Here is a 27,850-nt window from a genome sequence, read left to right as displayed (position 1 = left end):
TCTAACTTTGAAAGACTGAACATGATATAAACAAAATAAATCTGATCTGTCCCTCTACAAATCTGGACAAATGTCAGATTCTGAAGTTCTCAGCGCTTACATTTTGTCCTCTCTACACTTCTGCTGACAACTGACATGTGATGTGTTTGTACAGCTTCCTCTGTCGGTTTTTAACAAACTAACAAATTATCCAACAGAAGAGTATACCTTTGAGACAATGGTGTAGGTCTACATTCCAAACTGAGAGGATGGATGAGATGATAGTGCAGGTTTCCAGTCTTAATTCAGTCTTGTTGCCACATTGTGGTCACCTGTCACCTTACTTTTGCTGTGGGAATTATGAAATGATAGCTAGACTTTAGCTTGCCTGTAGTGGCATTAAATGATCCTTTAGAAAATAGTTATGAATGTATTAGTTCCCAACTTTGTACATTGCTGAATCTTTGAATTTTTACTGAAAGTCTGTTCAGTTTCCAAACTAAAAATAAAATTGAGTGTGACTCGCCGGCACATTACAGTGAGACTCTCCAGTTTGATCAGCAGAGAAAATAGATACAGTGGGGCAAAAAAGTATTTAGTCAGCCACCGATTGTGCAAGTTCCCCCACTTAAAATGATGACAGAGGTCAGTAATTTGCACCAGAGGTACACTTCAACTGTGAGAGACAGAATGTGAAAAAAAAAATCCATGAATTCACATGGTAGGATTTGTAAAGAATTTATTCGTAAATCAGGGTGGAAAATAAGTATTTGGTCACCTCAAACAAGGAAAATCCCTGGCTCTCACAGACCTGTAACGTCTTCTGTAAGAAGCTTTTCTGTCCCCCACTCGTTACCTGTATGAATGGCACCTGTTTGACCTCATCATCTGTATAAAAGACACCTGTCCACAGCCTCAACCAGTCAGACTCCAAACTCCGCCATGGCCAAGACCAAAGAGCTTTCGAAGGACACCAGGAAAAGAATTGTAGACCTGCACCAGACTGGGAAGAGTGAATCTACAATAGGCAAGCAGCTTGGTGTGAAAAAATCAACTGTGGGAGCAATCATCAGAAAATGGAAGACATACAAGACCACTGATAATCTCCCTCGATCTGGGGCTCCACGCAAGATCTCATCCCGTGGGGTCAAAATGATCATGAGAACGGTGAGCAAAGATCCCAGAACCACACGGGGGGACCTGGTGAATGACCTGCAGAGAGCTGGGACCAAAGTAACAAAGGTCACCATCAGTAACACACTACAACGGCAGGGAATCAAATCCCGCAGTGCCAGACGTGTTCCGCTGCTGAAGCCAGTGCATGTCCAGGCCCGTCTGAGGTTTGCCAGAGAGCACATGGATGATACAGCAGAGGATTGGGAGAATGTCATGTGGTCAGATGAAACCAAAGTAGAACTTTTTGGTATAAACTCAACTCGTCGTGTTTGGAGGAAGAAGAATACTGAGTTGCATCCCAAGAACACCATACCTACTGTGAAGCATGGGGGTGGAAACATCATGCTATGGGGCTGTTTTTCTGCCAAGGGCACAGGACGACTGATCCGTGTTAAGGACAGAATGAATGGGGCCAAGTATCGTGAGATTTTGAGCCAAAACCTCCTTCCATCAGTGAGAACTTTGAAGATGAAACGAGGCTGGGTCTTCCAACATGACAATGATCCAAAACACACCGCCCGGGCAACAAAGGAGTGGCTCCGTAAGAAGCATTTGAAAGTCCTGGAGTGGCCTAGCCAGTCTCCAGACCTCAACCCCATAGAAAATCTGTGGCAGGAGTTGAAAGTCCGTGTTGCTCGGCGACAGCCCCAAAACATCACTGCTCTTGAGAAGATCTGCATGGAGGAATGGGCCAAAATACCAGCTACTGTGTGTGCAAACCTGGTAAAGACCTATAGTAAACGTTTGACCTCTGTTATTGCCAACAAAGGTTATGTTACAAAGTATTGAGTTGTATTTTTGTTATTGACCAAATACTTATTTTCCACCCTGATTTACGAATAAATTCTTTACAAATCCTACCATGTGAATTCATGGATTTTTTTTTCACATTCTGTCTCTCACAGTTGAAGTGTACCTCTGGTGCAAATTACTGACCTCTGTCATCATTTTAAGTGGGGGAACTTGCACAATCGGTGGCTGACTAAATACTTTTTTGCCCCACTGTATCTCAAACAAAATATGATGGAATTTCAGGGAATGTCTGAATGTGAAACTGTTTGACTCTAAGTTGATGATTTGTCCCTTTGCAGGTATAAAATAAACTACATTCTGATATTCATGACTGGCTTTCATTAAATATCTAGATCATTCCTTCATTTACTATCTATAGACATGGATTTATATATCATTACATGAAATAATGTCTTATTACATCATCATCAAATCCAAAGAAACAATTATAGGAAAACATTTACTCACCTCTAAGAGATTTCTTGATCTGAGTTTTATTCTTTGCATCCGACAGACCTGAACATGTTCACAGTGCAGTTTTTCAAAGGTTGTTCAACTTCATCAGTAAACTTTTCTTTTTAAGCATAGATACAAATGCATCAGTGATTTTCTCCCTGTATAAAATCCCTTGTCTCTTCCTGTCTTAACACAGTAAACAAGTATTACAACCGAAAAAGAAAAACACTCACCATCTGGACCAGAGAAACTCATTTTCATTTTTTCAGGTGTTTTCTGCTCAATTGCCATAGGTGTGTAAAATCAAGCTCTTAAGCATGCAGTCTACCTCTGCAAACCTTAGTGGATCCTAAAGAGCTTACTAAAATTAAATATGTTTGCTTTGATTCCTGCTTTGCTCACTCTTGGCGTTCTCTCCATGAGCTTCATGAGGTCGTCTCCTGAAATGGTTTCCAACAGTCTTGAAGGAGTTCCCAGAGATGCTGAGCACTTGTTGGTCCTTTGCCTTCACTCTGCGCTCCATCTCATCCCAAACCATCTCCACTGGGTTTAAGTCAGGTTACTGTGGAGGCCAGACCATCTGGTCAGCACTCCATCACTCTCCTTCTTGGTCAAACAGCCCTCACACAGCCTGGAGGTGTGTTTGGTGTCATTGTCCTGCAGCAGGAGGAGCAACCCACTGCACCAGCGTAGAGTTTGACAATCAGTCCAGAGGTCCAGAAACTTCATCCTGATGCCTAATTCCAGTCAGGGTGATGCTGCCAGCCCATAGATGTCTGTGCCTCCCTCCATTGATATGCCTCTTGGGTCATTACTGACCCACTATCAAACTGGCCATGCAAAACGATGTTACAACTTCTCCGGACCCTTTCATATCTGTCATATGTGTTCAGAGTGAAAAACACAGTCTGCCAGTGGTGGCCTGATAATTCTGGTATTCTATAGCAAATGTCAATCATGCATGGTTCCAGTCAGTGAGTACAGGGCCTGCTAGAGGACATCAGGCCCTCAGGCCACCATTATAAAATCTGTTTCTGATTGTTTTGTCAGATACATGTACAGGGTCCTGGTCTCTTCTCATACCAGTAGTGACACTGACCCTAGCCAAATGCAAAAAAAAAAGCTGTCAGAAAAGATGAGGAGGAAAAATATCAGTGTCCTCCACCTGTAAAACCATCCCATAATGACTGTAAAAAGTCTGTAGGATCTGGTCACGAAACAATCACAAATTAATATATTTTTTACAATAATTTCCAGAGTCATAACACACAGCCAGCAAAACGTGGCAAGTAAATTCCAGGGGAAAAAAATGAAATCTTTCATAAAATGCAGTTAAAGTCCAAAACTCTGTGACATGACCCCAGCCACAGTGTGGGCTGTGGACTATCTGGAGGTTGAAGTGTGGACCCAGAAGCAGACGCGTGGAAGTTAACTTTAACCAAAAGCAAATTGTTTATTCAAGGCTGGTGAGCAAAACAAAAGAAAATGCAAGAGTAAACTAAAGGAAAACTAACCAAGACTGAAGTGGGGAAACTAAACACTGGGAACATGGAAAACTTGGACATAACTGTCATGGTGGGGTACACCGGTGTGATGATGAAGTGGACCCAAGTGCAGACAGGGAAGGAGGCAGAACTAAGTTTTGAAAAAAAAGGCAAGCCGTTTATTTAGGCTATAAACTTGAATACAAAATGAAAGCAGCATGAACAGTGGAGAAAACTAAACTGAAACCTAAACTAGGAAAACTAACTGTCTGTGACAAAACTGTGATAACTTTGAGTAAACTATTATAAGACCTGAAGGGAGGCAACACAGATAACCTGACACTGAATAAAGAAAGACAGAGGACTTAAATACAGACAGGAGGTGATCAGGGGAAGTGGAAACACACGGGGGAACAGCTGACTGAAATGAACATAATGATGCCATGGCTAAAGTGAAACTAAACACAATCATCATAATTTATTTATTTATATAGCACTTTAAAAACACACCTGGTAGACCAAAGTGCTGTACAATACTAATATGCACATAGTAATAAAACCAGACATGGCAATAAAATAAAAAATAAAAAAATATATCAGTTACCCACAGAGTTAAAAGTGAAAAGAGAGTTAAAAGTTTAAAAGTTAAAAGAGTTAAAAAGGGAATAAAAATAGGTTTTTAATAAAGACTTAAAAACTGGCACTGATGTAGCCTGTCTAATATGGAGAGGAAGGTTATTCCAAAGCATCGGCGCAGCAACAGAGAATGCTCGGTCTCCTCTAAGTTTCAGCCGTGACTTTGGGACCGAAAGCAGCAACTGCTCAGCTGACCGAAGGGAACGAGTGGGGACGTGGGGCTTCAACAAGTCAGACAAATAAACAGGTGCCAGACCATTTAGAGATTTAAAAACCAATAAAAGGACTTTAAAACGGTTCCTGATTTCAATTGGAAGCCAGTGTAAAGAGGCCAAAATTGGAGTGATGTGATCAAATTTTCTTCTGCCAGTTAAAAATCGTGCCCGCAGCATTTTGCACTAATTGCAAGCGTGACAAAGTGCCCTGCCCAACCACTATTAAAAGAGAATTACAATAATCTAAATGTGAGGTAATAAAGGCATGAATAAAACTTTCCAAGTCACGCTTGGAAAGAAAGGGCTTAACCTTTGATAAACGTCTGAGGTGATAAAATGCTGATTTTACCACCCCGTTTACATGGTCATCAAAGGTAAGTGCAGAATCAATTTAAACTCCGAGATTTGTGATCGAACTCTTTAGTTGGGAAGTCAAAGCTGCAAGATCAACATCCGGAGTATGAGAAGAACGATTTGGGCCAAATAAAATTGCTTCTGTCTTCCGATCATTAAAATTTAAAAAAAATTTTGCCATCCATTTTTTGACATCAGTAAGGCAGTCAAGCAGAGGTCCAGTTGGGAGACTATCAGAATGACTAGAAGGTAAGTAGAGCTGGCAGTCATCTGCGTATAGATGGAATGGCACTTTATGTTTCCTGAAAATCGCGCCAAGAGGCAAAAGGTACAGTGAAAACAATAACGGCCCAAGAATAGATCGCTGTGGCACACGTCAAAGCAGAGGGGCCACAGAGGATGAAGCCGACCCCAAATTAACACAAAAGGTCCTATTTAAGATATAGGACTTTAACCACAAAAGTGCCGAACCAGAAATTCCCACACAGTGCTGTAAGCGGGAGATCAGCAAATCGTGATCCACTGTGTCAAATGCAGCGGTCATGTCCAACAAGACCAGCACTGCATATTTACCACGGCCTGTCGCTTCAGGATGTCATTCATAACTTTTACGAGGGCTGTCTCCGTACTGCGGAATGGCTTAAAGACGGACTGAAAGATTTCTGACAATCTAGAGTCATTCAAGTAGTCCATCAACTGAGTATAAACAATCCTTTCCAGAATCTTACTAAGAAAGGGAAGCTTAGAGATGGGTCTAAAATTTGATATGGCTGAACTGCCTAAGCCTGGTTTCTTAAGTAAAGGATGTATGAACAATGAACAAAGAAACAAGACTCTTTCAAAATAAACCAAGAAAAAACTGAGAGATGTAGACATGACAATTACCACAGAAGACAAGAACAGACTCACAGAAGGGGACATAGATGGAAAGCTAAGCTAGAATAACACCCAACTAAATCCTAACTAATAATGGCAACACAAGAACTAAGCATATATTCAATAAAATATAAGACCTCCAAAAACACACACAGTGAACTCAAAATACTGGGTCACAGATCCAGCCCCCGACACATAACGCATAATAAACAGACAACCTGACAATGAACAAAAGGAAAGTCACACACTATATACACAGAGGGATGATAAGGGAAATGGAAACACATGAGGACACAGCAGGAACAAATTAGATGTGATGAGAAAGGAGAAAGCAAAACTGAACACACTGAAGACAGGACGTGAGACTGTCCAAATAAAACAGGATACAAACTGAGAGACACGGCTCGACACACAGGGACGAAACAGACATGGGAACACTGAATGAATCACAAGGAGGGGAAACATCAACAAAACACAATGATGTGACTATGGCGACTATGGAGAAAGACCAAATACAGACGGGAAATTATTTTCGATAAAAGTAATATTAATTTGACTAATGGACAGGCAGTGATAAACAGCCTTCAAACAAACTGCTTAGCTTTACAGTCTTTGTTTTATCATCTGCAACTCCTGCAGTGTGAAACAGTCTTGGTATGTCAAACATAAAAACATTTTAGATAACGCTTCATCAGGTTGCATATATATACCGTATTTCTTCATCAGAGAATCTATAATGTATTAAACTAAAAGTGTATACCTGGTTTGAGGAGTATTAACTAAATAAGAATGTGACAACTTTCAGTCATTAATGTAGCAGAGACAGAGTCTGACTAAAGGGACATCACAGTGAGACCTGTTTGATCTGCAGACACAGTCTCTCTCTACTAAGAGTGTGTTTGACTTTAACTTTCACACAAAATGATTCAGCTCCTCTAAACCCTCCAACAAACATTTACAAATGCTTAGAAACATTTTGTGTTTCTAATTACTAATGTTCCCCAGCCCCAGCATTCCCACAAATCTGTCTGTTTCCTTTTTTTAAGTTTCACTTTCTGTCTTCTAAACTTCGCTGATGCAGCTGGTCGTCTTTGTGTGAATCTCCATGTGAAGGTAATTGAATCAGTATGTATTTTTTTCTGATAATATCAGCTGTGTGCAGCTTCGCTCCAGCACAAATCATAGCATTGTTCATGATGACAGATATGAACGAGGTTGACTTGTAACACCGCAGTTATGTGAGCCGTCATTTGTAAGCCTCTTAAACTTTCCTGCACACAAAGTTTTATGGTAGTGCTTCTTCTTCTTTGGGGATTTTTGTTCAACAGACTGAAAAAAGCTGTAATATATTTTTGAAATATATTTAAATTGGTATTTAAAGGACTATAGCATATTCTAATTAGATTTATGATACTGTGTTAAGACAGTAAAATTGTGCATGTGTGTGTTTGTGTGTCTGTGTCTGAATTTTGCTGGTACTGCACTGATTGATGACCGTTGATGATCCACCTGACTAATATAAATTACAGTTTTATATAACAGAACAAATTTGATATCTGTAAAAATATTTTTTTAAATTCATGCTTACTAGCTGACACTAAATTTTTAACTGATTTCTCTTCTGGGACACCCACACTGTGTGCAGTTTCATCTCAGCCCACTGTGTGATTCCACATTAAAGGACATTTCTCCCCAAATTCAATAAGCTCAGTGGATTATCATAACAGCGTATCAACAATTCATTTAAGAAATCCTTCTTAGTTATTGTCATGAAAATCTCAGTGGATTCTTGATTTTGCTCGTCTACTCTACAGCCTGGATAGTTTCATTTCAAACTGCTGCCGTGTTTCTGCCAAATTAAAAAAAAATAGTTCTACTCAAATTCAACAAGGTTCAGTTAATAAACAATGATTAACAAACAATTATGTTCATATTTCATTATATAATTCTGATCCATCAAAGATATTCCTTCTTAGAATCCTTTCTCTTATTGAAGATCGATTTATTTTTCTCATTTTGGTCATTCCTATTAACCCAATCATTTCCTTAATCAATCCCACACCACCGAACACAGAGCAAGGAAAGCACAAAGTACAACAGAAGATGGGGGCAATAAATACACACTGGATAATGAGACGAGAGGCAACAGGTGGGAGACATGATGCAGGAGAAAACTACAATAGTCACAGGAAGCAACAGTTAAAACAATAAAACATGAGAACATGGAGAACAAGGGTTAAATTACATAGAGGGGAAAAGACTGGACAGGGGAACATGAGATAGATAAATGCAGATGAGACTGAGACACTGATGGGAGCAAATCATTAACCAAATGGGGGAAGTAAAACTCAAAACTAAGTATACAAGACATGAGACGATAAAAAAAGAGGAAATGATACACATGACATACGCAGATATGTTGAAAACAGAAAGGAAAATATAAGTAAATGGGAAACATGACAGATAGGGAAATCAGACAATGACAGACAAACAGAGAGACAAGACAGACAAAGGGACATAACTGAAGTTAAGAAAGGGATCACAAAAGCAGATATTTAGTGTTACAAAACCAAGAAGACAAACTACAATACGAAAACAGGATATATGGGATATAGTAAATCCTAAAGCAAACTATTAACCATCCTTATATACAAAGAGCCAAAGTAAAACACAAAAGACTCTCAAAAACAAAAAGGCATCACAAAACCCTGGGAAAAAAAACAGCGATCCTCCATCCACTTCCGCTTCTCCTTTTCAGGGTCGCGGGGGGCGCTGGAGCCTATCCCAGCTGTCATAGGGCGAGAGGCGGGGTACACTCTGGACAGGTCGCCAATCTGTCGCAGGGCCAAGACACAGGGACAGACAACCATTCGCACTCATATTCACTCGCACATTTAAACACAGTGGCAATTTGGATTATCAAATTAACCTATCCCCACAAGCTGCATGTCTTTGGACGGTGGGAGGAAGCCGGAGTACCCGGAGGGAACAGCGATCCTAACAAATAATATTGCAGTGGTTGGAGATGAAACTTTGCTGACATGTAGTAAATGGACTGATTCTTATATAGTGCTTTTCTACTCTCCTGGAGTTCTCAAAGTGCTCTATACAACAGGCCTCATTCACAAGTGCAAACTAATCTACATTCACACTCCGATGGACGCATCAGAGGGGAACTTGGGGTTAGTATCTTGCCCAAGGATATTTGGCATGCAGGCTGGGGAAGCCAAGGATCGAACCACCAACCTTCCAATCAGTAGCTGATCTGCTCGACCACCTGAGCCACAGCCACCCACCCATTACAAGTGGGTGAGACTGGTTCTGATATGGTGCTTTTCTACTCTGAGCATTCAAAGTGCTTTATACAAATGACTCATTCAAGGACTTTTCCTGTGCAGTTTTCTATCTTGGGGTTAGTATCTCGTATCAAACAACCAACCTTCCAGTTAGTTCGTGACCTGCTCTAACTCCTGAGCTACAGACAGAAGAGGAGTTTGTTAAGAATTTTATGACAACTGTCTTTTTTTTCTATTGTTTATTAAATTAATCTTATTAAATTTGAGTAGAACGTTCCTTTTATTTCTCTGAAACCTTGCAGCTTTTGGTGGTTAAACTGAAAATATATGGAGAAGTTAACCCAGAGGAAGAATGCAGACTTTTAGGTCAGCTATCAAGAATCGTTTTTATGCATTTTGATGCAATGTTATGATATTTGATGTTGAAATTGATTAGAAATGACTAATTTCATCTCTACAGAATTATGCAGTGTGGGTGTCCAAGAAGATGAATTCAGAATTTCATGTCAACTATCATAAATGATTTAATACAGAACCTTCATACACCTACTTGAAACCATTTAAATGACATTATCGAGTTCCTTTGAAGTTTCTCCGTTTGAACAGAGTTGTTCTTTAATTTCTCGTGTCTCAAGCAGCAGTCTGAGGTGAAACTATGGATGCATGAAAGAGCAGCTGAGCCAAATGACAACTGAATTTCAACTATAAAAGATGATTTTCAGAAATATTTGAATAGATTTGAATGAATCATGAATGAAGAAGCATTACCAGAAAAATTAAGAAGAGAAGACAACTTGAGTGAAAAACAAATGACACTGGGGCTTTATTTCTGTTAACTTCCTGAAAATCATGTGTGTTGTTATGTGTGTGATCAGCAAAAAGGGATAAGAAGCAGCACTACCGTAAAACTTAGCGTTGAAGCGCAAGCTTGGCAGATAACGGGTGGCAGGCGTGACTCACACTTGAAACTCTGAGCTCCGGGTCTTTATAATCACTCTGCTGCGCTCACAGCGACTGCAGGGAGGGCAGAGCAGACTTTGTGAATTATTTTTTTATCATAGATGTAATATAAATTCAAAACAGGCCTCTGAGGAAAAGGATCGTGCTACAAACTTTTGTGTCTCTTCCAACAGAAAGCAGAGGAGTGGAGTTACTCAGAGACTGACTGGATTAAGCACACCAAAGGTTCATATTCCAGTTGGACCGTATCTCTTACCAAGGTCTGCACTACGTATCAGGATTTGATCTTATTCAGGTAATATCAGGGTTCTTATAGGGGTTTGTTCACAATAGTAACTTATGCAGCCATTTTTCAGTCTCACTGACCAAACTTTTTACAACATGCTGCATTTTTAATAGTAAACTTCTGTTCAGTGCTTTTCCTGTCACACACTCATACATGTGTTTTGTCTGCTGTGTTGTTGTTGTTAGCTTGTATTATCTGTTTAATCTCTTCAACATGGTTTTAGCTTTCTTTGTAAAGTCAGCAGCTCTGTCACTTCTCTGACTCCTCTTCTGCTCGACACTCAGCTGACACTCAGTTTCATTTCCATATTCATGAAGTTGTTGTCAAAGCGAATCATAGGCTCCATGATTGGTCAGCAAACTGTGTCCAGGCAGACAGGTTGGATAAGAATAACAGATTTATGTTTGATTACGCCCATTTCCAATTCAGTTCCAGTCATTCCTGGCCCCAGGAGGTTGATGGGGGTGGAAGATGGGGGGCAATGGGTTGTAAGTACAATGTAGATGAGTGGAGGCTTATTGTACTTAAACTTCCATTCACAGTGAATCAGTGTGTGTCAGTGAATGCATCATGTGTGCTTCCTGGCTCCATCTAGTGGACTGATAGTAGAAGTAGAGCAGCTGATGGCAGCTTCCTCTGCCTCACACTGCTGTCTGACTGCATTCAGCTGATATTTGGACAGCACACATGATGGAAAAGAGGATTTCAGCTGATGTGCACATGAATGATTTGTGTTTCCTCTGCAGGTGAAGGTAGAAAGTGTGTGTGAGCTGATGTGAATTGAGCAGCATGGATCAGTGTGAGGACAGAGAGGAGGGAGTCCCTCCCTCTAAAAGCACTCTGTGTGGGGAACATGAGAGCCAGACCAAAGCTCAGAGGTGAGATGACCATCTCTAACTGTCCATGACTCTTCTCCATGTCACAGCTCAGCACTCACATCACTGCTCCATCATTATTCACACTCATACCTCTGTGTGTGTTGTTTTAAAGCCCAGAGCTGTGGGGCGTACCAGGCTCAGCTGGACATAACCTTAAAACTAATCCAGAACCTGGACCTGAACCCAGCTGTGTTTCCTTAAAGAGCAACGACTCGAAGTATATTGCTGTAAACTTTAACAAAAGACTGTTATGTGACAAAGAGTAAGTACATTATTTTTATGAGATTGTTCATCATGTCTTTAATTTAATATTTCCAGTTTTTCCTTCCTATCTCATGAAGCTGTTACATTTATTGTTTTTCTTTTAGGATCAATAAGAGGCCAGAATCTCCTGGACCTGAACCCAGCTGTGTTTCCTTAAAGAGCAACGAGTCGAAGGGTATTGATATAGACTTTAAAGGATGTTCTTCTGCTGCTGAGAGGTAATGTGTGTCTAGATGTTGTTCCTGACTCTGTATTTTTGAATAAATCCTCATGTTTAATATCAGCTCAGCTCTTTTTCACACATTTCTATGTTGGTATGTGAAGCGGTGTGTGTTGGAGTGTTTCCACAAACACAGCAGTCAGAGTGGAAAGAGTGGATGTTGTAGGAGGTGTTTGTGTAGTGAAGAGGCTGAGTGTCTGTAGGACTCCAGCTGCTCCAGCAGGTGTCTCCTTTGTGCTTTGCTTCAAACACAATGTAGGGAGGAGCTTCCACTCAGGTGTTTCAGGTGTTGCTGGATGGAGGAGGACAAATAGTTTTTCCCTTCAGTGACACTTCAGCAGCTCAATGTTCTGGGGAGATGTTTGTCTTTATGAAGGTTTATGGATTATTGTTCTTACTTTGGTTAAACTGAACAATACATTTTCCATCTAACATTTAAAGTAAATTTTCAGGTGAAAAAAAAGATCTGCAGCTGCAGCCTCTGTGATGTTTCACAGTCTGAAAGTAACAAATTCAACCAGAGTTCAAACAAAGGCTTAATATACGTGTGTATTTGATATAATGCCAACAAGTACAAATAGGTGTTCTTACAGGTCTTAATCACAGAGGTCTGATAAGTCTGGTGACTTTCACAGTCAGCAATTTTGCTGCCTTTTATTTTATATTGGCCTTTTTCAAGCCCTTCAAATGCTCCCACATTCATACGGAGCTTTTAATAGCAAACTCCTTTACAGTCCTTCTCCTCTCACACACGATCACAAGACTGATTTGTCTGCAGCAGCTGTGTTACTGCTAGTATTTTATTATGTGTGTAATCTCCTCATATTGTTCCTGTAGTTTAGTTTGACTTCCTTCTGCAAACTCAGCTGCTCTGTTGCTGATAAACGTCTCCATGAATATGATTGATCAGATGCTGCCAACACCATGTGTTTCATGTGAACGCTCAGCTGAAACCCTGGGTTGACTTATCGAGTTAATAACAAGCTTCACGTGACTGTGAATGCTAAAGTGAATCCAGATAAAGGAAAGAGACCCTGCTAATGTTGGACTCACTTCTTAGTGTAGATCCCAGGAGGAATATAGGATACACAGGCAGGAAAGATTTCCTGTGTCGTTCAGTGGTGCTTTTCAGTAATCTCAGTATCTCACTGAACGAGCTCCTGTGACTGACCAGCATGTCATGAAGTGGGTGGGAGGTGTTATCCAACATTTCCAACATCCGCTTCTCCGACACCACCTTGAGGGAGTCCAGCTCCATCCCCACAACATTACTGGCCTTACAGATTAGTTTATCGAGTCTGTTGGCATCTGCTACCCTCAGCCTGCTCCCCCAGCATGCAACAGCATAGAGGATCGCACTGGTCACAACAGACTCGTAGAAAATCCTGAGCATTTTCTGGCAGATGTTGAAGGACCTCAGTCGCCTCAAAAAATAGAGACGACCTTTCTGTAAAGTGCTGTGGTGTTTTTAGCCCAGTCCAGTTTATTGTCAATGTGTACTCCAAGGTATTTATAGTCCTCCACAATGTCAACACTGACCCCCTGATTGAAACAGGGGTCAAGTGTTTCCTGGTCTTCCTGAAGTCCACTATCAATTCCTTGGTCTTAGCCACGTTGAGCTGCAGATGATTCTACTCACACCACGTAACAAAGGAGTCGACCACAGCCTGGTACTCTGTGTCATCATCCCTCCTGATGCACCCAACCACCGCAGAGTCATCAGAAAACTTCTGAATATGGCAGGTCTCTGTGCAGTGGCTGAAGTCTGTGGTGTAGAGGGTGAAGAGGAAGGGGGAGAGGACAGTCCCCTGTGGTGCCCCTATGCTGCTGATTACCTTGTCAGACACACACTGTGGGAGACGTACATATTCCTCACCTCCTCTTTATTGCCCCCTCTGAAAGCCCTCTTCTTGTTGTTGAGGAGGGCTTTGATGTCCTCAGTCACCCATGGCTTGTTATTTGGGTAACAATGAACAGTCTGAGCTGGAACAATGGAGTCGGTGCAGAAAGTTATGTAGTCTGTGATACACTCAGTAAGCCCATTGATGTCCTCGGCGTGAGGCTCACAGAGTGTTTCCCAGTCAGTCACCTCGAAACAGCCCTGTAGTTCCGCTAAGGCCTCCTCTGACCACCTCCTAATACTCCTCGTGGTCACAGGTTCCATCCTCACAATTGGCACATAGCGGGGGGGTGAGGTGAATCAGGTTTTGATCTGACCTACCAAGTGGGGGGAGGGAGGAGGAGCTGTATGCATCCTTGACATTAGCATACAGTAGGTCTAGAATTTTTTCTCCCCTGGTGGGACAGTCCACATATTGTCTGAATGTTGGTAGTGTATTGTCCAGTGATACATGGTTGAAGTCACCCGAGATCACAATAAAGGCACTCGGGTGCTGAGTCTGTAACCGGGCTACAGCAGAGTGGATAGTGTCACATGCAGCTGTGGGGTTAGCAGAGGGAGGAACATAAACAGCCACCAAGATGACATGAGAGAATTCCCTGGGTAAATAATACGGCCTGAGTCCTACAGCACATAGTTCAATGTCTGGGCAACAAATCCTTTCTTTGATTGTTATGTTGGCAGGGTTACACCACCGGTTGTTAACTAAAACAGCAAGCCCACCTCCTTTCCGCTTACTGCTAGCGATGCTGTCCCTGTCCGCCCTAACAGTGTGGAAGCCTTCCACGGAAGCATTCTCGTCTGGAATGTCCTGGTGCATCCATGATTCAGTGAAACACATCAGGCTACACTCTCGGTATTCCCTCTGACTCCGTACCAGTGCTGAGAGCTCGTCGATTTTATTCGATAACGATCGCACATTTCCCTTTACGATAGACAGCAGACACGGTTTATATCTCCTCCTCGCTTCGAGCCTCCGCTGTCTCACAGTCTCCTTCTTTCTTCTCTTCTGTCCTTGACCTCTGCATCCCCGATGTGTTTTCCTCCAAATTTCAGCTGGTACTTCTGCAGGTCTGGCCAGTGAGCTGGCCGGCATCAGGGCGATCAGCTGATCTCTGGAGTAAACAGTCCGTGAGTGTAGGAGATGTGCCGCGGTCCCGTTCCTTGATAAAAGTAATAGTTCCACGGCCACCAGAAGAACAAAAACTCTCTCAATCCACATGATTGAGTAAAAGATAATAAACGGATGAAAATACAAGTCAGAAAAAAAAAAGAATACGTAAGAAAACAGAGCTAAACTAAGAGAAAAAGCAGGAGCGACTGTAACAGGCTGCACGCTGGTTGGCGCATGCGCACTATATAATGGCTGATTTCCATATAACGGTGGAATTCAGGGACTTAATCGTTAAGTAAGAAAAAAGTTTGAAGCCTAATCTTGAAAGTAGAGATAGTGTCTGTCTCCTGAATCCAAACTGGAAGCTGGTTCCACAGAAGAGGGGCCTGAAAACTGAAGGCTCTGCCTCCCATTCTACTTTTAAATACTCTAGGAACAACAAGTAGGCCTGCAGAGCGAGAGCGAAGTGCTCTAATAGGGTGATATGGTACTACAAGGTCATTAAGATAAGATGGGGCCTGATTATTTAAGACCTTGTATGTGAGGAGCAGGATTTTGAATTCAATTCTGGATTTAACAGGAAGCTGCAGCATTTTGGATTAGCTGAAGGCTTTTCAGGGAGTTTTTTGGACATCCTGATAATAATGAATTGCAGTAGTCCAGCCTGGAAGTAATAAATGCATGAACTAGTTTTTCAGCGTCACCCTGAGACAGGATATTTCTAACTTTAGAGATGTTGCACAAATGGAAGAACGCAGTCTTACATATTTGTTTAATATGTGCATTGAAGGACATGTCCTGGTCAAAAATGACTCCAAGGTTCCTCACAGTGTTACTGGAGGCCAAGGTAATGCCATCCAGAGTAAGAATCTGGTTAGATACCATATTTCTAAGATTTTCAGCGCCGAGTACAATGACCTCAGTTTGATCTGAATTAAGAAGCAGAAAGTTAGCGGCCATCCAGGTCTTTATGTCTTTAAGACATTCCTGCAGTTTAACTCATTGGTGTGTGTTATCTGGCTTCATGGACAGATAGAGCTGGGTGTGCTATGTCTTCTGATGATGCTGCCTTTGTGATTTCAACATCCATGTCTGCTGTGACTCTAAACTTCTGGTCAAGGACTTTTTAAATATTATTGACTCTTTTAACTTGACCCAGTGGGTTACTGGTCCCACGCATGAAAAAGGTCACACACTAGACTTGGAGCTTTCCCACGGGCTGGATGTGTGCATCACTGAAATATCTGAGTTTGGCATCTCCGAACATTTTCCTGTGTTGTTCACTCTAACGCTGCACTGCTCAGTAGATAAGCCGTGCGCCTCAGTGCATAAAAAGCGAGACAGCTGGGTCTAGGGATGCTTTTTAAGTAAAGGTTTAACTACAGCCAGCTAGGGATGGGTACCGTTTAGACTTGAAAACCTGCTAAATCAGAATCAGTTGCTGATGATGGCTTTTTTCTTTTACATTAATCACGTATAATCTTAACTCAAAGTGAACATAGACTTGATTGAAGTAACTCAGATCAGCCAATTCAAAATGCTAATTCAATCAACTCTGAGTTTATGGCTAGACTCAGTTTGTTGGCCCTGCACCTTAAAACTATTCCCTGTTTGTCCCTCATGTTTTTTGGATATTGTTTTCACATCTTATGTCACGGCTAGCGGGGCGAGCCATGTTGAATTTAATAAAGGACCCAAGATGCCGACACTGCTGTGAAGTGAGTGAGCTTTATTGAAACAGTGAAGTGCTGTGGAGATGGCCTGTGCAGAAGCTAAGATAATCTCTACTGAAAAAACTAAAAAACTAACCTGAAACCTTAAACGGAGACACGGGGAGATAACACAGACGAACCAGCAACAAGCAGGAGAAAACAAAGGGCTCATATACACAAAAGAGCAATCAGGGAACGAGAAAAGGGAGGGAGACACAGCAGGATTAATTGGACATAACCAGACAAGGGGAAGCAAAAGTAGACACACTAACGTAGGACATGGCACTGTCAAAATAAAACAGGAAGTGAACACAGAGACACAATACTAACACAGTACAGAGGGAACACAGAAACCAAAACCTCAGAACTAGAAAATCTTAACCAGAATGAAATTGTAACAAAAGACAATAACAATCAAAACAAAACTACTGAGTCCACAGACTCGGGACATACATCGGCTCAAATTGTGGTCATAAATATTTTGTACTTGTAAATCAGACTGTGTAGTTGTGAACTGAGTTTTGTAACAAATTGTAATGTAAAAAATGTAAAAAATGTAAGAAACATTAGGACTAGTTTTGCTGACACAAAGTTTGGCGAGCACTGCAAGTTGTCACTTTAAACCAGTCACTGATATAAAGAGAGCACCTTGTTCCAGGGCATCTGAGCATGGAGGGAAAGCTTTATGCAGGAGATGGTAAGAGCTGTTGGGACTAAAGAAACTGAGCAGAAAACTACAGACATCTGGAAACTGAGTTGTTAATTCTCAGTGGGATCACCAGGACTAGCAAAGCTTCACCATGACAGTCATCTGATTGACTGAACCCATCCAAACATCACTTCATGGACCTTTAGCTTGTGTCTGTGTGTGGACAGACATAACATGAGCTAATTATACATTACTCCTCCACAGAGTGGACCAGGAGAGAGCAGAGGTTTCCACTGGTCAGTCTGCACAGCAACATCAAACACACCTGGACTCTGTGGTTATGGTTTGTAGTACTACATTTACATTTGTTCTTTTCAGTCACCTCTATGCTGCACTTTGTGGACCAGAGGATTGTCAGTGTGTCCAACATAAATCAGAGTTTGGGCTCCATGATTTCAGTCAGATTGGGGTGACTGTAGCTCAGGAGTTGAGCAGGTCAGCTACTAGTCAGAAGGTATGTGAATCAAACCCTGGCTGGCAAATGTACTGGGTAACGTACTAAACCCAAGCTGCCCTCTGATGCATCCATCAGAGTGTGAAAGAAAGTATTTAAGCATAGAACAATGTGCTTGGTTGAATGAGGCATGTTGTATAAAATGCTTTGTGTGCACAGAGTATCAAACAGAGCTATATAAGAACCAGTCCATTTACCACTGGGTAATTCATATAGTCTTCTTTTCCAGCGGCTGGAAGATAACATCACCATGTTTGTGAAGAACGAGCTGAAGAAGATCCAAAAGGTTCTGAGTCCAGATCACCCAGAAACATTAAAGAGCCAGATGGAGGATGAGGAGATGTTTGAAGATGAGGATGAAGATGAAAGAAAGAGCTGCAGAGAAGCATTTCTGAAGATCACACTCCACTTCTTGAGGAGCCTTAAGCAGCATGAGATGGCTGACCATCTGCAGAGCAGTAAGAGAATTTCTCTAAAGACTTAATATTGATCTTTCCTAATAGCTCAAGAAATGGACCAATAGACATTCATCCTTTCAGGGTACTGAAAGGCTATGATATTTATTATATAATATTTGTTTCTGAATTTCTTACCTTCAGAAATATTTGCTCCACTCTGTAAACGTGAACTTAAAGCCCAACTGAAGAAGAAGTTCCAGTGTGTGTTTGAGGGGATCGCTAAAGCAGGAAGCCCAACCCTCCTGAATCAGATCTACACAGAGCTCTACATCACAGAGGGAGGGACTGCAGAGGTCAATGATGAACATGAGGTCAGACACATTGAAACAGCATCCAGGAAACCAGACAGACCAGAAACAACAATCAGACAAGAAGACATCTTTAAAGCCTCACCTGGAAGAGACGAACCAATCAGAACAGTGCTGACAAAGGGAGTGGCTGGCATTGGGAAAACAGTCTTAACACAGAAATACAGCCTGGACTGGGCTGAAGACAAAGCCAACCAGGACATCCAGTTCATATTTCCATTCACTTTCAGAGAGCTGAATGTGCTGAAAGAGGAAAAGTTCAGCTTGGTGGAACTTGTTCATCACTTCTTTAATCAAACTAACGAATCAGGAATCTGCAGGCTTGAAGACTTCCAGGTTGTGTTCATACTTGATGGTCTGGATGAGTGTCGACTTAATTTGGACTTTAACAAAACTAAAATCCTGACTGAAACAAGAAAGTCCACCTCATTGGATGAGCTGCTGACAAACCTCATCAGAGGGAACCTGCTCCCTTCTGCTCGCCTTTGGATAACAACACGACCTGCAGCAGCCAATCAGATTCCTCCTCAGTGTGTCGACATGTTGACGGAGGTCAGAGGGTTCAATGACCCACAGAAGGAGGAGTACTTCAGGAAGAGATTCAGAGATGAGGAGCAGGCCAGCAGGATCATCTCCCACATCAAGAAAGCTCGAAGCTTCCACATCATGTGTCACATCCCAGTCTTCTGCTGGATCACTGCTACAGTTCTGGAGGATGTGCTGGAAACCAGAGAGGGAGGAGAGCTGCCCAAGACCCTGACTGAGATGTACATCCACTTCCTGGTGGTTCAGACCAAAGTCAAGAGTATCAAATATGATGGAGGAGCTGAGACAGATCCACACTGGAGTCCAGAGAGCAGGAAGATGATTAAATCACTGGGAAAACTGGCTTTTGATCAGCTGCAGAAAGGAAACCTGATCTTCTATGAACCAGACCTGACAGAGTGTGGCATCGATATGAGAGCAGCCTCAGTGTACTCAGGAGTGTTCACACAGATCTTTAAAGAGGAGAGAGGACTGTACCAGGACAAGGTGTTCTGCTTTGTTCATCTCAGTGTTCAGGAGTTTCTGGCTGCTCTTCATGTCCACCTGACCTTCATCAACTCTGGACTCAATCTGCTGGAAGAGGAACAAACAACGTCCATGTGGTCTAAATTATTTGATAAACCAAAACTCCAATCTCTCCACCAGAGTGCTGTGGACAAGGCCTTACAGAGCCCCAATGGACACCTGGACTTGTTCCTTCGCTTCCTCCTGGGTTTTTCAATGCAGACCAATCAGACTCTCCTACGAGGTCTGCTGACAAAGACAGGGGGTAGCTCACTAACCAATCAGGAAGCAGTTCAGTACATCAAGAAGAAGCTCAGTGACAATCTGTCTGCAGAGAAAAGCATCAATCTGTTTCACTGTCTGAATGAACTGAATGATCGTTCTCTAGTGGAGGAGATCCAACAGTCCCTGAGATCAGGACGTCTCTCCACAGATAAACTGTCTCCTGCTCAGTGGTCAGCTCTGGTCTTCATCTTACTGTCATCAGAAAAAGATCTGGATGTGTTTGACCTGAAGAAATACTTTGCTTCAGAGGAGGCTCTTCTGAGGCTGCTGCCAGTGGTCAAAGTCTCTAAAAAAGCTCTGTAAGTTATAAAGTTTTTATTATTTAATTTGGTTGGTATGTTATGGAAAAACACACTGCCATGAACTTCTGTTTTGTTTTTGTCAAAATCACTGTAATATAATCACTGTACCTTTATATACATGTGAATTATATTAATGCTGCTGCCCTCTTGTGGCTAAAGTGTAATTATCTTATTGTTATTAGGGAGGATTTGAGAGTAACATGCCAAGTGAGTCAGCACCTTCGCTTTAGCTTGAAAAATCCAAATTCTTATGTCATCAGTTATAGTTGCATGTATTCATTATCATAATTTAACCTTTAATATTGATGTCTTAAATTTATTTTGAGTAAACTAGCAATAATTTTATGGTTGTATTAAATAAATACATCACTAATGAATTATTTATTTCAATAATTAATAAAAAATGGACATAATTAATTAAAAAAATATATTGATAATGACTTATCAGTTAATTTCATTTAAAATAATCCATTATTTATTGATGTACAATTCTAATTAGTTAATCACATATTTAATCAATTATTGGTTTGTTTTCTATTTTAATTATTTTACTGACACATTTAATGAATTATTTAATGATGTATTTATTTAATTCACGTTGCTACTCCTGGCCCTGCATCGGTGTTCATAAATACATTTTATTTGTCAGCTTCACCCGTCAAAGTCATGGTTAATGCTGATCAAGTCAAAACCATTGCTTTGGTCTGGTGGGCGTTCTTTTAGTGGGCTTTTCTCAATACTAAGTAGGCCTACACACCAGGGTTTGGACATGTGTGGACCCAAACGATACTTAAACTTTACCCTTTTTTTTGTATCACCAAATACACTTTTAATATTTTCTAGACAAGAATGTAGTGGCATAATCTTTAACCTCTTTTGGCTCCAAACAGAAGTGACAGACTTGAGCAGGGTTCATTTAAAGGCTGACAGAAGTGGAGCGGTGACGGGGAGATGTTTGACAGGACAGTGTTTCAGCCTCCACAGGTTCATGTTGTGCTCCATCAGTCAGTGAAGATGAAGTCAGTGCTGATGAGGCTGTAGAGTGTGTGAGGGATGTGAATGAGGATGATGAAGATCTGATGATAGCAGATAAAAACAGGCTGCAGACACTTTGAGCCATACAGGGCACACAGTGTGTGTACAGAACAGCTGAAATCATTATGGAGGCCTCACTGGAATATGGAAGCATCACAGTACAGCTTCAGTGAACCATTAAAGTACGGCTGGGCACACTCTGGACTTGGTCTTCACCTATGGTGTATCCCTTGACCACTTGAATTTAAATGAAGTTGTTTTTAGTAACCATAAGTCAGTCTCTTTTACTGTATCTGTTAATTCAGAGTCCCATCTTCAAGGTTCTACTAGGCGCAGGCGCTTTATTGATGACTCTATAATTTCTGAGTTTTCCTCTCTTTTTAATTTTAAAAGTTCCTCTAACGAGGTTGAGCTTCTAACTAATTCTTTTAATGAACACTGTCTTGCCATTCTAAATCAGGTTGCTCCTCTCAAAACCAGTTATTGCTCTGTTAGTTCCCGGACACCATGGTTAAATAATCAGACTCGTGGTCTTCGACGCTCCTATCGGAAAGCAGAGCGTCTGTGGAAGTCCACCGGTCTGACTGTCCATCGTGAGCACTTCAAAGAACTACTTTGCCTATATAATGAATCAGTCAAAGAGGCCAGATCCTCTTACTTCAATAATCTTATAAATCATCACAAAAATAATTCAAGAATTCTATTTGATGCCATCAACAGTATTGTTTCTCCTCCAACCCAGCATGCTCTTTTGCTTTCTGATGAAGATTGTAATACTTTCCTTAATTACTTTGTAAATAAGGTGATGGACTTGAAATCCAAAATTTCCTCAAATGCCTCCCCTTATGAATATACCCCTTGCTGTCTTGGATCATTTACCTCCTTTTCTCCAACCACACTAAATGACTTAATTATAGTTTTAGGTAAAATGAAATCCTCATCATGCTCTGTAGATATATTACCTCCCTCTGTCCTGTCCGGGTCTATCACCAGCATTGGTCCCACATTACTATCCATCATCAACAGTTCACTGAGGCAAGGCTGTGTTCCATCTTATTTTAAACATGCTGAGGTAACTCCTCTGTTAAAAAAACAGAATCTTGATCCTAGCTCTGCTAGTAATTACCGACCTATTTCAAAATTGCCATTTGTAAGTAAATTACTTGAAAAAATTGTTGAAAATCAGTTCAGGTCTCTATTATGTAAATTACACATTCTTGACCTTTTTCAGTCTGGCTTTCAAAAGCAGCACTCTACAGAGACCGCTCTCTTAAGAGTCTATAATGATCTATTAATGGCATCTGACGCAGGGAACTGTTCTGTGATCATTTTGCTTGATCTTAATGCAGCCTTTGACACCATCGACCACAAAATCCTACTTAACAGGCTCAAGGTTCTTTCTGTCCATCTGTCAAGTCAAATATTCGAAATCTTGGTGTAATATTTGACTCTTCTCTGGGCCTTGACTCTCATGTAAAACCTTTGTCTCGTTCCTGTTTCTATCATTTAAGAAACATATCTAAACTACAACATATGGTTTCCTCAGCTGAACTGGAAAAACTCATTCATGCATTTGTGTCATCACGCTTAGATTACTGTAATTCCGTTTACTAGCTTGGATAAATCATCTCTTTCTCGCCTCCAAGCTATACAAAACACAGCAGCCAGACTACTAACTCGCTCTACCAAGCGTGTTCACATTACTCCCATCTTATATTCTTTACATTGGCTCCCAATAGAGTTTAGAATTCGCTTTAAAATTCTTTTTTTAACATACAGAGCACTAAATGGCCAGGCTCCCGATTACTTATCCAAGCTTCTTATAAAATACACTGCTGCTCGTCATCTCCGCTCACAGACTCAGAGTCTCTTAGTTGTTCCCCGTACACGACTGAAGACAGAGCCTTTCAGTCTGTTGGACCAAGGCTGTGGAACAGTTTACAACTACAATTATGTTTGCTTGACTCTGTGGATTCATTTAAAAAACAGTTAAAAACTCTTCTGTTCAAAAAAGCCTTTTGTTGATCTACATATTTTTTATTTTTTCCATTATTTACATTTGATCTTTTACATTGTATATATTGTCTATTGATTTTATTGTTTATTTTAATATTTGTGTACAGCGCTTCGTGATTGTCTGTCTGTGAAAAGCGCTTAATAAATAAAGTTTACTTACTTACTTACTTACTAAAGTCTCCTCCAGATTAGCCAGCAGCTCATCCTGCTCAACATTTTCTCACCAACTTTAATGGAAGTGTGATGTTTTCAGCTGGAGTGATGGTCAGGGTGGCCTCCCTTCCTCTTCTTCTCCTCTTCCTCTTTCATTTGTAAAGCCACTTCTGCTGCTTTCATTCATTTGGAAGTCCTGTAGCTGAGTTTGGGAGAGACTAACAGCCTCGGCAGCAGAGGGGAGAAAGGCTGTAACACCACCACTTTACTCTGTTCTACCTGTCACATCATTTTATCAGGAAACAAATATGCTCATGTTTTTACTATGTTTGTCTTGAAGATGTAAGAAGATCACATGGTGCTTTTTCTTATTGTGTTGGTTTGTTTCCTGTCTCTTGGATGGAGCCCAGCTGTGCGTGGCCCCTGGGCCTGTGGTCAGAGTGTGTGCTGGATAATCCGGCCCAGGATGAGGCCAAACTGACATGGGATGAAATGTCTGTCACATAATTGAGCTTAGTGTAGTTTCATTTCTGCACAATTTAAAAACAACCAAAACTTTGTTCTGTCTTTTCTATGTTATACTGTAGACTTTCTTTGATACTTTGTCCAAAATGAGCAGCTTTTACTTTGAAGGGGAGGCGTCTCTGTTTCCTCTTCAGGTTGGATAATGGAAGCAAATTAGTAGCTGTGTCCCAAAACAGCCGACAAATGCGTCCTTCATTTCCCCGAATTTGAAGGATGTGTCGGGTGTGTCCTTCGTGGCCCACCATATCCCAGAATTCATAGCGCGGCCCAGCCAAATTTCAGGTGCCAACAATGGTGGCCGCTACTAAGTTTTAAAATGACTCTTATTAATCTTTCTGGGTCACAAAAAAAACTTTTTGCATATTTTCAGGTGAGAAAGTAGCTGTGTAAATTACAAATATCTGATTGGTTTATCAAGCCATCGCAAATTTGCAAAAGTGTGCCGACGTTTTCGGAGACGTCTGTTCCCCAACCGCTCGATAGCAAGACGGGGGGTTCAATGGTCAGTCCGGCCGGCGAGAGCAGCGGACGACCTGCTTCATTGTTTTCAGACCCCCGCTCTTTCGCTACTCAGGTTAAACATACAAGTCACTCGGATAACTTAAAAATTTAATTGTTTGCCTTTTTTCAGTGTTTTATTTGTTCTGGAGTAAATCAGTTTGGCTGAGATCAAAGTTATTAGATTAAATAAAACTTCGGGTGGGTTCCCGCGGGATTTTCACGATGCTGAAAAAATGTAAAGCAGAAAACTGATTAAACCGAAGTGTGAGACGGTCGAGAATTTACGCCAGTGTGCTGTTATATTTTAGATAGCAAGAAGCAGACGGCCGAGTTTATTAAACTCCACCGACACAGCGGTGACGCAAATCTGAAAGCTAGACCGTCCAATTTCACAGCCTTACACTTCCAGCTTTTTCAGTCTTTGAAGGACCTGGCCCACGTAGACCGCGAACACCGGGACCGGTAAAAACATGACTTTTTCAAGTCTTTGTCCTGTTTTTATGTTAAATGTACGACTTTAATGTGAAACATTCAGAGTTTTTTCTCTTGTTGTGTTTGTTTGAAGCTGCTTCCTGTTGGCTTCAGCTGTTTGGAGTTTCCATTTTCTAAACTTCTGCATTCTGAACCTTCTTCAGCTCTGAACAGATGATGAAACACTGAATGATTTCAAGCTCACACTTTGTCTAATAAACTTGCATCTTTCATTCTTTATACAGATTGATGGGCTGTGGTTTGTCAGAGATCAGCTGTGATTATCTGGCAGCAGCACTGAAGTCCAACCCCTCCCATCTGAGAGAGCTGGAGCTGAGTAACAACAACAAGCTGCAGGATTCAGGAGTGAAGCATCTGTGTGGTTTTCTGGAGAGTCCAGGATGTGGACTTGAAACTCTGAGGTCAGTCAGCATGTTTTAGTTGTGCTGAGATGAATATGATGTGAAAGTTGTGCTGACACTAAACTGCAGACATCAGGCTGATATTATACTGATCCACACTGAGGATCTTCATGGTAAAGTCTGTTTTCTTCTTCTCTGGTTTAGTCCATTGACTGCAGCAGAACAATGTTCACATTTCAAACAGTGATACTCAATGTATGGCCCGTGGCCCACACGCGGCCTGCCCACCTTTCCTGATTCAGAGAGAGGGGACCCCGATTAACTATGTAGTGTTCTTCCTCACAGTTCTAAGTATCAGACACAACTCAAAGTCACTGAGGATCAAACAGAAACACATGAAGCAGATTTTCCTGTTCTGGCTTTTTATAGCAGATAACCTTCAAAATATTCTGCAGTCGATCAAAAACTGAAGCAAACCATGAAACAACATGTGAACATGACCTGATGCTGCTGAAGTGAAGCAAAGTTACAGAGGTTTGATTACAGACACAGCTGAGAGTTTGTAATCTGTCATCATTTTAAAAGGTTTAAATTTCTTCAGTATTGAACAGCAGAAATGAGGCTTTGTTTTCGGAGGCCGACAGCAGTGAACACAACAGCAGACTGGTGCGTAATAAGCAGTGAATAATGCAGAAAACAGATTTTTGAAGGTAAACTGTTCTTGAAGTACACTGAGAGAGAGAGGGCTGTGCAGGAAGTAAACGTCAAAGTCAGAGAGAATTCATGACGATGTTTATCAAACATAAAGCGTAGTTTGGATCTTCTTTTGCTGTTGGTTCAGTCAGTTTTGGTTGGAGACAGATGAAACCTGCAGCTTCAGGATATGTGAGCTGTCCACTTTCAGCCCCGACGGCGTGTCCGTGTACGTGCCGTCGATTGAACGATCCACACTCTGTGTTTCCATCTTTGTGTGTTTAGCTGCTCTCATTGACTGTTTTATCTGTTTGGTTGTTGTTGAAATACTTTTGGGAGCTTGAACCTGAGATTCTGGCAAAATACATTTATATTAAAAATCGATTCATGATTGAATGAATCAACATCGCTTTATTCAAATTAAAACCATTTAAATAGGAAAATCCATTTTTTTACACCCGCCTGTAATGCTGGGTAATGTCAGCTGGTCCATGTGCAGCTGACTGTGAGGCTCAGGGAGTGTCTACAAAGTGCAACACTGAAAGAACATCATCCATAAATATTGAGTAATAACTGGACTCTCATACAACGAGATTCAAATGCCTTTAAACATCAGCTTATCCTGCTGATCCAAGTCCAACACTGAGTTCGTAAAAACATGTTTGTCAATCATTTTGTTTGGTTTCTGAGGAAAATGATTCAATAACTTGCTGCTAATACACAACATTTCATCATATTTCCTCATAACCCTCTTTTGTGTGACCATTTGATCCCATTTGTATTTGCAATAAAGGATCCACAGAGTTTGGTGACAATAATGACAGTAGATGTTCGTGTGAAAGTGCTGGAAGCAAATTAGTGTGTGATGTTGTTTCAGTGTTTCACTTTGTAGATGGTCCCTGAGCACTGGTCTCACAGCCAGCTGCACATAGAGACCAGTGTTGTTAGTCCAGGTCAGAAGATGACTTGTTGGAATGAAAATGAGCTTGTAGTTTGTCTGCTTTAATAATATGACTGGAAAAAGGTGTTGGACTTCAAATATGTCCATTTCTTTCACACTTCACCTTTAAAAGTGAAGCCTTGTGGTTCCTGGAAGGAAAAACACGACTTTTTCAAGTCTTTGTCCTGTTTTTATGATAAATGTACGACTTTAATGTGAAACATTCAGAGTTTTTTCTCTTGTTGTGTTTGTTTGAAGCTGCTTCCTGTTGGCTTCAGCTGTTTGGAGTTTCCATTTTCTAAACTTCTACATTGTGAACCTTCTTCAGCTCTGAACAGATGATGAAACACTGAATGATTTCAAGCTCACACTTTGTCTAATAAACTTACATCTTTCATTCTTTATACAGATTGAAGAGCTGTGGTTTGTCAGAGATCAGCTGTGATTATCTGGCAGCAGCACTGAAGTCCAACCCCTCCCATCTGAGAGAGCTGGAGCTGAGTAACAACAACAAGCTGCAGGATTCAGGAGTGAAGCATCTGTGTGGTTTTCTGGAGAGTCCAGGATGTGGACTTGAAACTCTGAGGTCAGTCAGCATGTTTTAGTTGTGCTGAGATGAATATGATGTGAAAGTTGTGTTGACACTAAACTGCAGACATCAGGCTGATATTATACTGATCCACACTGAGGATCTTCATGGTAAAGTCTGTTTTCTTCTTCTCTGGTTTAGTCCATTGACTGCAGCAGAACAATGTTCACATTTCAAACAGTGATACTCAATGTATGGCCCGCGGCCCACACGCGGCCTGCCCACCTTTCCTGATTCAGAGAGAGGGGACCCTGATTAACTGTGTAGTGTTCTTCCTCACAGTTCTAAGTATCAGACACAACTCAAAGTCACTGAGGATCAAACAGAAACACATGAAGCAGATTTTCCTGTTCTGGCTTTTTATAGCAGATAACCTTCAAAATATTCTGCAGTCGATCAAA

At 41.2% G+C, this 27,850-nt stretch overlaps 1 protein-coding gene across 1 annotated transcript; it reads left to right on the top strand.

The window, feature by feature from the left end:
- Positions 1-11,234: 11,234 nt before the first annotated feature.
- On the top strand, positions 11,235-27,465 carry LOC148105797 (NLR family CARD domain-containing protein 3-like). The gene is made up of 8 exons (XM_087838946.1): positions 11,235-11,388; positions 11,501-11,650; positions 11,757-11,870; positions 17,512-17,590; positions 17,991-18,219; positions 18,361-20,161; positions 25,111-25,287; positions 27,270-27,465. The coding sequence occupies exons 1-8, from the start codon at positions 11,300-11,302 to the stop codon at positions 27,463-27,465; spliced, it is 2,835 nt and encodes a 944-aa protein (XP_087695072.1). The 5' UTR covers positions 11,235-11,299.
- Positions 27,466-27,850: the final 385 nt, after the last annotated feature.

The sequence above is a fragment of the Neolamprologus brichardi genome, chromosome 3 (genome assembly GCF_056152115.1).
Source record: "Neolamprologus brichardi isolate AB-2024 chromosome 3, ASM5615211v1, whole genome shotgun sequence".
Taxonomy (NCBI): domain Eukaryota; kingdom Metazoa; phylum Chordata; class Actinopteri; order Cichliformes; family Cichlidae; genus Neolamprologus; species Neolamprologus brichardi.
The sequence above is the reverse complement of the archived record's forward strand: the minus strand, read 5'-3'. Positions and strand labels throughout refer to the sequence as shown.

What these genes read in the sequence shown, in the direction of transcription:
- LOC148105797 (XM_087838946.1), top strand. Translation starts at nt 11,300, where the DNA reads ATGGATCAGTGTGAGGACAGAGAGGAGGGAGTCCCTCCCTCTAAAAGC. An exon ending in AGACTGTTATGTGACAAAGA is followed by an intron (nt 11,651 to 11,756) that starts GTAAGTACATTA and finishes TTTTTCTTTTAG; the next exon opens with GATCAATAAGAGGCCAGAAT. An exon ending in AAAGTCTCTAAAAAAGCTCT is followed by an intron (nt 20,162 to 25,110) that starts GTAAGTTATAAA and finishes TTCTTTATACAG; the next exon opens with ATTGATGGGCTGTGGTTTGT.